The 11,935-nt window shown below is 42.5% G+C and overlaps 1 protein-coding gene across 1 annotated transcript in view; it reads right to left on the reverse strand.

Annotated features, from left to right (window-relative positions):
- Positions 1 to 3,700: 3,700 nt before the first annotated feature.
- The window catches only part of rffl (ring finger and FYVE-like domain containing E3 ubiquitin protein ligase), an 11,670-nt gene continuing 3,435 nt past the window's right edge, over positions 3,701 to 11,935 (reverse strand). Inside the window, exons 2-8 of the mRNA XM_050068189.1 lie at positions 11,199 to 11,383; positions 10,909 to 11,106; positions 10,478 to 10,708; positions 10,131 to 10,335; positions 9,942 to 9,965; positions 9,583 to 9,782; positions 3,701 to 8,666 (exon numbers count right to left, since the gene is read on the reverse strand). Of these exons, the coding sequence (XP_049924146.1) occupies positions 9,589 to 9,782; positions 9,942 to 9,965; positions 10,131 to 10,335; positions 10,478 to 10,708; positions 10,909 to 11,106; positions 11,199 to 11,381 (1,035 nt within the window). The 5' untranslated portion in view covers positions 11,382 to 11,383 and the 3' untranslated portion in view covers positions 3,701 to 8,666; positions 9,583 to 9,588. The remainder of the gene's footprint in view (positions 8,667 to 9,582; positions 9,783 to 9,941; positions 9,966 to 10,130; positions 10,336 to 10,477; positions 10,709 to 10,908; positions 11,107 to 11,198; positions 11,384 to 11,935) is intronic.

An 11,935-nucleotide genomic window follows, 5' to 3' on the forward strand; every position in this document is an offset into this window, starting at 1 on the left:
TTGAACTTCAGCAGCTCGTCTTCATCATGTCTACATGACTAAACGTTAATGAGCTGCTGACACCTGATTGGCTGATTAGATATTTGTGTTAAGGAGCAGTTGGACAGGTGTACCTAATAAAGTGGCCTGTGAGTGTATGTGTAATGTGCCACAATGTTAACAGTAGTGTGTTAAATATTAAAAATATGAAACGTGTTTAATGTGCCTTTGGCTACAACAGTGTTGTGTGTAAGAAATATAAAAACGTGTATAGAGTTAGAATATACGACACACTACAAACATGACGATGAGTTCACTGTACTCCAACGGCCTCCACAGTCACCAGATCTCAGTACAATAGATCAGTGGTTCTCAAACAGTGTGCCGTGGGATTTTGTGATAACCGCACATTACTATTATTACCATATTAGACTGGGCCTGTACAAAGTTATGAGTGAATTTACTGTATCAGTATGTTGTGCACACATTTCCTAATAAAGAGGCAAACTCAGGTAGATGAGATTGTGTCCAGTGTGAGGGATGATTCGTTTAAAAGCAGAAAGCCGTGAGCAGGACGGTGCATTCAGTGACTGTACGAAGCAAAACACCAAGACGACGAGCTCCCTCTGAGAGACAAAGACAAACTGTCAGGAGACAAAGTCATGAAGCTACCTGTCTGATTTTGTCTTATCTTTATTGTCTCATGTTTTTCTGAGACTGATGACACATGTTATTGTGCACAGATATAAATACAGGTGAGCGTCGGACACAAGTTTGAGCACCACAGGTACGGAGCACCACAGGTACGGAGCACCACAGGTACGAAGCACCTTTGGGAGATTCTGGGTACTTTATTTTTTCCATACATATGATTCAGTACTCTTTACATCATCAAACTATCACTGAAGTATGTCTGATTCACAAAGTGTGATTGAGCAGCATTATAATATTTTCATTAATCAACAAAAAGGATTTTAAAGTGTTTATTAAATAATCGTGTATTTAATAAACACAAAGTGATGTAACTTAGTGTATCTACGAGCTTTTCTCATCAGTGTGGATCCTTCACACTGATGAGAAAAGAGCAGAAACATTTATTGTGTCTATATTTTTACTGAAGATGTGATTTTAAACGTGTCATTAAATTGCTCGGTAACAGTTTTCGGTGACACACCGGTGGCCTCCTGCCTCAGTGTCCCAACAGTACCGTTAGCATGTTGCTATAAAAAGTTAGCTCACAAACTAACGTCATAACGGTTTTTATTTAAAAATGAAAACATCTGCAAACCTGAGTTTTATTAACTCTTTGAGTTTTTATATTCTCACACTTTGGTCTCAGTTCGTCTTTAAACTTGTCTCGAAACTTTAGCTAACGGCTCCGTGAAGCTAACTGTTAGCTCACGGTTAGCTCAGACTGTCGTTACCCGGCTGCTGCAGCTCCTCTTCGGCTGGCTCTGTCGGCTCTTCGTCCCCGCTGCTGGCTTCCTCTTCGCGGCGTCAGCTCCCTCCGCCATGCTGACACCCGCCTCACTTTCACCGTAACACCAGAGAGATACAGGCTACACACCGCGGTGTGGGCGCATCAGAGCCCGCAGAAGTGAACAAGGAGCCCGTCACTGAGGTCAACAACTCCCCGCCGCCGCCGCCGCTGTTGTTGTTGTTGTTGTTGATGATGATGATGATGATGATAGACGATTAGCTTAGCTTCATGCTAAGTTAACTAACTAAAGGAAACCTGACACCTGACTTATATACGGCGGGATTCTGGTTCAAACTCAGCCCCGCCTACTACTCATCAACCAACCAATGAACAGCCGAGGGCCCGCCCTCTGCCCCAAAACAACCAATGAGCAGACGAGAAGAAAAAATAACCCGCCCACTGTCCGCTAACCAACCAATCAGTTTCCGTATCAGTGACTCTTTGTGACCCAGTGTTTCAAACGGTATTTGTATTATTGATATTAGTAAAATAAAAAATATAACATCAATAATGTACCTAAAAAAACATCATAATAATTTATATTAATTTCTTAAAAATATTAAAAAAAAATACTTCATTTATGGCAAATAAGGTATTTGTGTAATAATAATAATAATAATGATAATAATGATAATAATAAACAATGATATATCATTTCTTCAAAAGAATAAACCTTACATAGTTAATATTCATCTTATTAACTATATAAGGTTTATTTATAATAATAATAACAGACAAATGCCTCATGTAAAATATAAATAATCAATGATGGACTGTAACTAAGTACATTTACTCAAATACTGTATTTACCATAGGTGCTGTATTTAAAAATATATATATTTTTAAGAACTTAAATATCATTATTATTATTTGTTACATAGTAATATAGTGACACCATATAAAAACAATGAAAAAAGTCAAGACAGATACAACTGGAAAAGAAATTAGAAAAAAAATAAAAGAAGTGGCTCCATTAATATCAGCTTCTAGGAAATCATTTTAAACTGTTAACTAATGAATTGCAGTCACAGGACAGAGATATTATCCTGACACAGACAGACAGATAGACAGGAACAGTTTTAAGGTACTTTACTTATGTACTTTTATTGTATCCTGCTTTACACCTCATCTTCTTTGATGAACTGAAGGCTTTAAAATCATGTCTAGTTTCCTGAGCAGAGACCGTGGACGTTAGGACAGATACTAAATCTGCTGCACTAAATATTAAGTCAAAGAAAGGCACTCTTGCGCTTCAGCCAAAAATAAAACTGGATCAGTGCTCACAGCACAGGACAAAATAGTAGGCAAGGCAAGGCAAGGCAAGTTTATTTGTAGAGCACAATTCGTACACAAAGTAATTCAAAGTGCTTTACAGAACAAGAAGAAGACGCAGTAGCGTGGAAACGTCAGTCTGTTTGCACCTTATAAAAAGCTCTGCAATTTTATCGAGTGCTCCAGCCTCCTTTCATCTAAATATTAAGTATTTGCATGTTTAATACAAACAGCTCTGGCAGCTACGTGCAAACGCTCCGAGGTCACCAGGTACATTCAGAGGTGAGACCAAGTCATTGTCTTCTAAGTCACAAGTAAGTTTTTACTCAAGTCCCAAGTCAAGAGTGTCGAGTCCTTAATAAGTCATAATGACGCTCTTCACTTGGTAAAAACATTTTCACAACAGAATAATAATATATGAAATTTACAAAAATCATGAGGGATTTTAAAAACTTATATTTATTTGTTGCGTCTCCATCTGTAACCTTCGACCTGCACGTTTTACAGTCTGCTGCTGTCTGATTGGTTCAACATGGAGAATCATTCAATAACATGGAGTTCTTCAGGGACACGTCCTGGGTTCTAAGTTCTAGCTGAGTTTTTTTTTTTTTTTTGTCGGATCTAAAGTCGGCAAATTTGTGACAGGAATCTGACTGTAATCCGAGTCATGTTACTCCTGTCCACACTTCTGCGTACATTACGCCGTCATCAGTGAACAGAGCGTTGGTTTATGGATATGTTTGTGTGATACTGAAAAAAAATCACTTCACAAAGTATCTGAGCTGTGATTAAAGAGATTAAAGTTAAAACTCGTAATAAGCCTGAACACCACTGCACTACAGAAACAAACACAACTGATGCTAGCACATTAGCTTCCAGCTGGTCTCAGTGGAGGAAGCTAACAATGCTAACATATACCTGAAGAAGAGAACAGGATCAGTTCAGACACATAAAACTCTGACAGCGCAGTGATTATGACGTCATTCATTTTTATTGTAGCAGAGGAATCAAAGTGCAGCATAGCTTCATGTACCACAGCTGAGTTGCCATGATGCCGCTGTACGAGCAGAAGGCAATGGTTACATATGAAATAAATGTGATCCCAGAATGGCTGTATAAACCAACCATCATTCGAAAATCTAAAAAATTCACAAAGAAAAAAAAATCAACCTAAATGACCTCAGGAGAGCAACAACAAAGAAGGACAATTCTCTCTCCAGAACAACTTCCTCTTCAACCCAAACAAATCAACTAAAGAAGAAGTTCAAAATGTTTCAGCGTCAACAGATTAGTGCAATCAGAGTCAACAAGACACAAAGTCAACTTCAAACCAAAGAGTTCAACTGCTGAAGCTTCTGTTCAACCACAAACACACAGAGAGTCTGCTGGTAAGAATTCATCAATCAACTTGTTCTTCAATAACGTGGAGTTCCTCAGGGACGTGTCCTGGGGCCTCTGATGTTTCTAATAAATCTGATTTAAAAAACATTTTAAATCATCTTGTTTTCTGTCTTTAATAATGTGGAGTTACTCAGGAAGGTGTCCTGGGGCCTCTGTTGTTTCTATTAAATAAGATTTAAAGGAACAATCCAATATCTACTAAACCATCTCGTTCTATAGCTGTGTCTCAGTTCAGACACTGCAACCTTTGAAGGATGTCCTTTGAAGACCGCATCAGCCAAACCAAACAGTCTCCGAAATGGGACAGTCTGGTCTGCGGAGGATTTCCCGGTTGCATCACCAGTTGTTCTCGTCCCGACCAACTGGCATTACTGTTAGCTAGCAACCAGCTGCACTTGACGAAAGAAAGAATAAGCTAGTAGGTTAGTTAGCCCTAAATCTTGTTATTATACATATTATTTCATTCAATCCTTGAGGAGATGATTCACCACCAGAAACGCTGACATCTGATATATTTCAGGCTGATGGAGCGTTTTAACTTATTAAATTCAAAATTGTTTAAGCTGTGTGCTTTTAGCTAACAGTAATGTTAACAACCGTTAACCGTTAGCTAGTTAACAGCTGTTAGCTTAACTTAATATGTAATTGTCACCAGCGCACAATGCATCTTGGGATAGGCTGGGCCACGAAGGATTCATCCGTTGCATCCTCCAAATTCTGGGAAAAAATGGCTGCATTTCTCAGCCACACTTGAAGGAGCTTTGGAAATGGGACGGCCTTGGTTGCGCCGATGTGACGCAATCAGTCTTCAAATGTAGCCTTCGAAGGCTGCAGCCCCTGAACTGAGACACAGCTGTTGTCTTAAATAGGAATAATATAAAAGAGTCCTTCAGGGACGTGTCCTGGGGCCTTTTTTGTTTCTATTAAATCTGATTTAAAGGGACAGTCCCACATTTAGTTAATCATCTTGTTCTTTGTCTTTGATGACATCCGGCGTTCCTCAGGGAAGTATCCTGGGGCCGCTGTTGTTTCTATTAAATCTATTTTAAAAAAAACAATCCAACGTTTACTAAAACATCTTGTTCTTTGTCTCAGGTGAGAAGATGGAGATCCAGTGCAGTGACAGGCCCATTGCTTTTATGCAACTTGTCTCCCTTTGTACTTTATTGCCCTAAATTTAGTTGCATTGCTGAGTCTACTAACACTGGAATCATTCCTGATAAACAGTACCTTTTTACCTTTTAAACTACAAATATAAAATCCCTCAAGGTCCCTAAACACCTTAAATTCCCAGAGAAAATAGAGAGGAAATGACCTCACAGGAAGCTACAGTCAAGCTGGTCCAGGGTTAGCTTAGCTAATCAAGACTGTGAGCAGTGGGAAAATGCTAGCCTAGCTTAGCACAAAGTAAAAACATCTATGTATGGTTGTTGAGGCTGTTTGGTCGCTGCCATGTCATTGATCCTTGTCCAGCAGGTTTGGGTCCAGTGCCGTACATGATGGTGAGCACTTCCTGTCTCTGCTGCCCCCTGGTGGCAGTCAGTTTGACGTACAAGGGGAGGCTAGCGCCAGCAGACAGCTGACTCTAGAATATGGTATGTGTCAGGATGTCATCTTTGATATGTGAGATGGGATTTAAACCCTTAAACTCTGTAAATTTAAGATGCTCAGCGGCAGTTTAAATCTTTTCTACGTGAGCCTGTAATTTATAAATAAGTTCTCGGTGACTTTCAGGAAGTAATCTGGTGCCAGTTAGAACTCAAAATGATAAGTCAGTTAATCGATCAACTGTGCATGTTTGCTGATTTTGTTCTCCAGTAATAAACTCAATATTTTCAGGGTTTTGAATTTAAACTTTGACGGCATCACCTCAGATTCTTTTTTCAGACCAAATTAATTGACTGAAAAAATAAACTTCAGATTTATTGATAACGAATCGACCTGTCAGCCGCAGCTTTTGAGCGAACTGTAGGAAAAAAGAATACTATCAGACATTTTATTCTCCACAGGTTAAACTGTGTTTGTCTGTAGTCACATTTCACATTTTTCACATTGAGCTGATTTTTGTTATTTAGAATGGATTAATCTGAGTGTCTAAATGTGATACCGCCATTATGACTAAATCAGGAAAGCGTTTTGAGATTCATCAGGAAACGACAGGCGTGTAAATCAAAGTAAGGATGCACGATACTGAGTTTTTTGCTGATATCCAACATATAACAACTAATTTGACTTTTAAGTGATAAGTGATATATCCTTTTTTCCCCACCTAATGTTAGTGATCAAGTCTCTTCCGTATTGGAATTAATTATTATACATGCAGATCCTTATTGTGACGGCCCACCAGCAGATGGAGACATGAAATACTTTTCAAAGTATCAACAGGAAGGCGATCCAAAACAGTTTGTAAACTCCTGATGAAGGTCTGCAGTGGTCCAAACATGTCGGCTCTTTTCATGATTTAGCCACCACAATAAAGGCTTTTTAATATTTCCTGTTCTCCACAAGCACCCGACACAAGATTATGCATTTTTGTATAAACAGAGCAACCAGTCATCTCTCTTTATCTACTGCTCAGTGTATGTAATATTCATTCATTGTGCATAATAAGAAAAATGTTGGCTGATTCTCATCAGGGCTGGGCCCTACAGACAAATATTCATATCTCTGTATTTTTTTAGGCTGACCAGCGACACATGATATATATCTCTGTATTTTCTACATGTTTTTAGCTGCAGGTCAGAGCCACATCTGAGACTTCAGTTACTTTTATAAAAACAGATTGTGATGAAAATAAAATACAAAGACAGGGATTATTTTCCTGTTTGAAAATAAACAGCTGCACAACATGTTCATGAAAAATTATATCACATAAACTGCAGGGCTGTACGTTAACTTTCTGCACACAGCACTGGAGCTGCAGAGGTTTGCTGTTGTCCCTGGGGTCATATGAGCAGAGGAAAAGTCTGCTAGCTGCTAGGCTAATTTATACAATGTAAAATGCCATAGGCTTGTGCTAATAACGTTAGCGTGTTGTATTTGTGGGGAAAATGTGTCCAGATAAAGACAAGTGTTTGTCTGTGAATGCTGCGAGTTATAGTGAAGCTGATTTGTGTTTGACACTGTCTCTATTAAGCCATGTTTACTGTGTGTTTAATGTGTGTTTACTGTGTTCTAGAACTAGTGTGCTCACTGGTATGCGTCATGTAATGCAGCCTGACCCTCTGTCGATATAAACAGTGTCTTAATTAATACCCTGCTTGATAACAAATCAATATATTGTACACAGTCGTTATATCGCTCAGCCCTGGTTCTTGTAGTTCATTTTAAAGCCGTCACCGATGACGTACTGATTTTATCGTGCATCCCTAAATCAAAGTACTTCACATCATCACTCAACATTTTCCAAACTGTGTTAAACTTTTTGTCCTTGACATCAGAACCAGCAGTCGACGTCTCAGCTGCTGGTTTTGGGGCTTAAGTGGTCAAAAGAAAGAAGAAGAAACGTCGAGTCATTTTGTGTTAGACAGAGGCGTTTGGTTATTCTGCTGTTTGAGGCGGCCGCTGGTTTCCATTCATATCCATTCATCTGAGAATGTATCTGAAGACTGTCTGAGCTTTTTTTAAATATTAAAATTCGTTAAAAATTGTGTTTCTTTCTGGAATCAGTGACTGATGAGACGGTGTGTGTCTCCTGAGGACACAGTCGGAGCAGAGACGACAGAAACAATCTGAAACAGTTTGGAAAATGTAAAATGTGTCGCTCCAGTATTTGAAGAGTTTTTACTGGATGTCGGTGTAACGCAGAGGATCTGAGGGGAAACAGCAGCGTTCAGATCCATCAGGCGTCTGAAGGTAAAGGTGTGACTGACAGGTGCACCAATCACCTGAGGCTGGGGGCGGGGCTCAGTGTGAGTGTGTGTGTGTGTGTGTGTGTGTGTGTGTGTGTGTGTGTGTTATTATCCTGCTGATAATCTGATCTGAAGGCAGTTTAATGACCATGCTGATGTCCTGTTTCTGATTGGCTGCTGGTCTAAAGCAGCTTTAGTTTAGATTTAATACAGCGACGCCGCTGGGACGCAGACGGCTGCACAGGTTATGACATCACTGAGATATTTTTACAGTGTGAGCTCACTGCGGACTGTAAACAGAGCCGACTGTGACCAGAAAACAGTCTGTGTGCTTTACACTGAGTTTAAGGCGACGTGGTGACGTAATGATCTTGGACCCGCCTCACCTGTCGAGGTAACGTTTCTCTTTGGTAGGTTCCCGCCCCCCGCCCCTTCAGTGTTTCACCGCTGAGACGGCGTCCAGAGGACGAGCTGCTGAAGGCACAGAGGATTCCTGGTGGATGATTCAGAGATGTGGAGTTGGTCTGTACGTTCAGTGTTTGTGTTCAAACAGCAGCTCTGCAGGCCGACGCTCACAGAAGGTCACTTCTTACATTCTTCATCTTATTTACACTAGAAAAATAAACACATCTGTGGAGGAGGTCCCTTCAGTTTGCACTTTATTGCTTTGGAGACAGTCGGTCCTGCAGAAGAAGAAGAAGAAGAAGAAGAAGAGTCATGGGTATGACATTCAGAGCATTAACACAGCTGTAAGCCGCTGATATTTACAGTGTCATTCAAAAGTTCGTGCCCCCTGGTCAACACTTCGTTTACTGTGAATAGTTCAGAAGAAAACGAGCTGATCTCCAAAAGAGTTGTACCTATGAATCATACGCACACATACACATGGGGAAATAGGGCCCAGGTTGAAAAATACCGAAGTTATCCTTTAAAGATGAAACATGCTTTTCCAAATCTTTAGCTAGATCAGTGTTTTATTTTTGTTTTTTTACAATCTCAGAGTGGAAAAAAACCTGCACACACACCTGCCTGTTTGGTTCAAGTTTGTTTGCCCCCTCAGGCCCCGATCACAGACGAAGTGTTTCAACAGCTGGAGGCGTCTTTTTGTAACAGTTTTTTTAATGAGATTGAAGCTATTTGCTCGCTGTTTTGGCGTTGCCACGTGCCTCGTCTATCTGCGTTCTAGGCGCCTGGCGTTTCTGCGCTCTGAACTGCTCGAGTTGAACAAACTAGTACTGAACTACTCACAGTAAACAAACCTTTGACTGGGGGACCAAAACTTTTGCACAACACTGTAAAGATGTCGCATAGAATGACGTCACATGGCCTGTCAGGATAATCATCGACCTGTCATACGATACCTGGACATGACCGCGATCATTCTGCCAACAAATACCAGACTCAACATACATCAGGAGAAAACTTTAAAAACCTGAGACGGCGCTACTTCTGTCAACAAAAACTATGGTGATCAAATATGTGACGACCTTTTCCCCCCAAACCAAAATGTGTCTGACAGTGAGAACATTTAAAACAGGAAGTGAGTTGTTTTGGTTGGACTGGAATCAGACGCAGGTGTGTGGCGGTGGTGTGGTTTACCCAGGTTCAGGACCGGAAGACGTGGACAGCTCGGACGACGTACTGGCGGCAGATGGGACATTCGCTCATCCTCTTGCCGCACTTGGTGCAGGTGATCATGTGACCACACTCCAACAGGACGCAGTCGATCGGACAGTCCATACATATCTTACAGAGGTTCTCCTCCAAACCTGCAGGACGGCCACCGCCGCCGCCGGACTCTGGAAGGAGACACAGAGACGTACGGGGAGGCACTGTGAGAAACAACAGCTCATAAAGAACTAACTTTATGTCTGATTAATCTAAAACATGTTTCATCAATGAACTGTTTGGACTTTAGAACGTCAGAAAAGACTAAAAACAGGAAACAGGAAACTCACCTGCAGCGTTCACAGTGTTGGCAGCTGGAGGACAAACAGGAAGTGACATGTTTTCATTTGATTTTGATAAAACAAACTTTCTGCTCAATGTTCAACTTTTTATGCCCAATAATATGTTCTGCTGGTCCTGTGACTGACCCTGGATCCACCAGTGGGTTCAGCTGGTCCTGGGACTAACCCTAAACTCACCCAGTAGGTTCTGCTGGTCCTGGTACAGCCGGGTCACCCTCTCCATCAGCTCCCACTTCTCACAGCAGCCTTTGTAGTTGACAAAGTTCCTGGCAAGGATTTCCTTCAGCTGCCGGACGCTGAGAGCCTCAATGTCTTCCACACAGCTCAGGTCAGACAGAGATGCCCTGCGACCCGAAACCGGGGCCTCCTCCGGGTCCCAGGTCTGAACCAGACGGACAAGAGACTGAATCAGTCTCAGGAACCCAGACACAAGGACAAGGTCCCGACTCAAGAGACCATGACTGTAAAGGTACTGTACATTTACAGGATCAGTTGCAGGTCCAGGACCCCTGGTCTGGTCTTACCTGGTCTTCGTCCTGAACATCGGGCTCAGTGGGGGCGGTCTCTGTGGGTGGGGCTTCAGGCTGTGCAGCTGGGGGTTCAGGGGTCGGGGCAGGGGGGGCAGGAGTCGAGGTGTGAGGGGTCAAGTCAGGTGAGTCAAAGGTCATGGACACAGGGTCGGGGGTCAAGGTCTCAGGGGCGGAGTCACTGGATGGTGAAGACTGCTGACTGAGGACCAGCTCCACCAGTTCCTCCTGAAGAACAGGAAACAAAGGTTTAACTGGGGGGCGGGGCTTAAAAGTGACAGGTAGGAGACATTTGTTTTTAAGTAAACTGTTTACGCTCGCCAGGAGACAGCCTGATGGTTGAAGGTCAAAGTTCACTGTGACCTCACACCACATGCGTTTGACCATAGCTCATGAATCTATTCACTAACTATGACATCATTTCCCACCTTCTCTCTGCACAGGTGGGTGGAGACCTCGTGCAGGTGCAGGTAGTCCCGGAGCTCCTTCACTTTCAGCTTCATGAGCTCCGCCCGCTCCAGCAGGTTGCCGTAGAAACGCTGACAGGTGTGACAGAGACGGGGGCGGGGCTCCAGCTGTGCGGAGCAGCGGCTGCAGTAGTCCTTCTTACAGTCCACGCACACATGCTGACAGACAGACGGACAGACAGAGAGACACTGTAACACATCACTGTGGACTGACTCTGACCCAACAGACTGCAGCAGGTGGGCGGGGTTACCTTCTTTGCAGGTGTGTCCAAGTGCCCCCCGCACGCCTTACAGGTGTGTTCAGGTGCAGGAGGAGACGGCTGACTGTTGAAGCCCGAGTTAGTGTAGGACTGATGACGTCGCTCAGCTCCGGCAGACTGCTCAGTGTCATCACCAGCGTCCATACACAACCAGTTACAGCAGGACGCAAACATACCTGAGTATAAACACAGAGACACACACTGTAGTTTAGTTTAGTTGATTTGGATGGGGACAGTGCACATTAATGAACACTGATCAAACATCTCTGTAAACATGCCGGATTGTAGCAAAGCTGCTAATTTGCATCTGTAGTCCCGAATACGTAAACAGAAAGAATACAAATGGAGGAGACAACAGACACAAGACAAATCATTATACAAACAACAACAATAACAACAACAACACTGTTCAAAGAACTGAATGGAACAATTAAAGGTCACAGTCTAACAGGGAGTCAGTTAAACTTCAGGGAGATCAATCCAGTGATTGTGAATCAGTTTCAGCTGCTCCACAGACAGTTGCTCTCTCCTTATCCTTCCTGACTGGTTCTTCTCTAGTTTGGTCTTCTGCTAGTGTCCTTGGCACTACTGGTAGCATGAGGCCGTACCTGCAGCCCAATCAGGTTGATACCAGATACCAGGAGACCGGCCGTTACACCAGGAGAGCTGGACAGGGCCGTAGAAGGGCATCAACCCAGCAGCAGGACCGCTATCTGCTCCTTTGTGTG

The sequence above is a fragment of the Epinephelus moara genome, chromosome 2 (genome assembly GCF_006386435.1).
Source record: "Epinephelus moara isolate mb chromosome 2, YSFRI_EMoa_1.0, whole genome shotgun sequence".
Classification (NCBI taxonomy): domain Eukaryota; kingdom Metazoa; phylum Chordata; class Actinopteri; order Perciformes; family Serranidae; genus Epinephelus; species Epinephelus moara.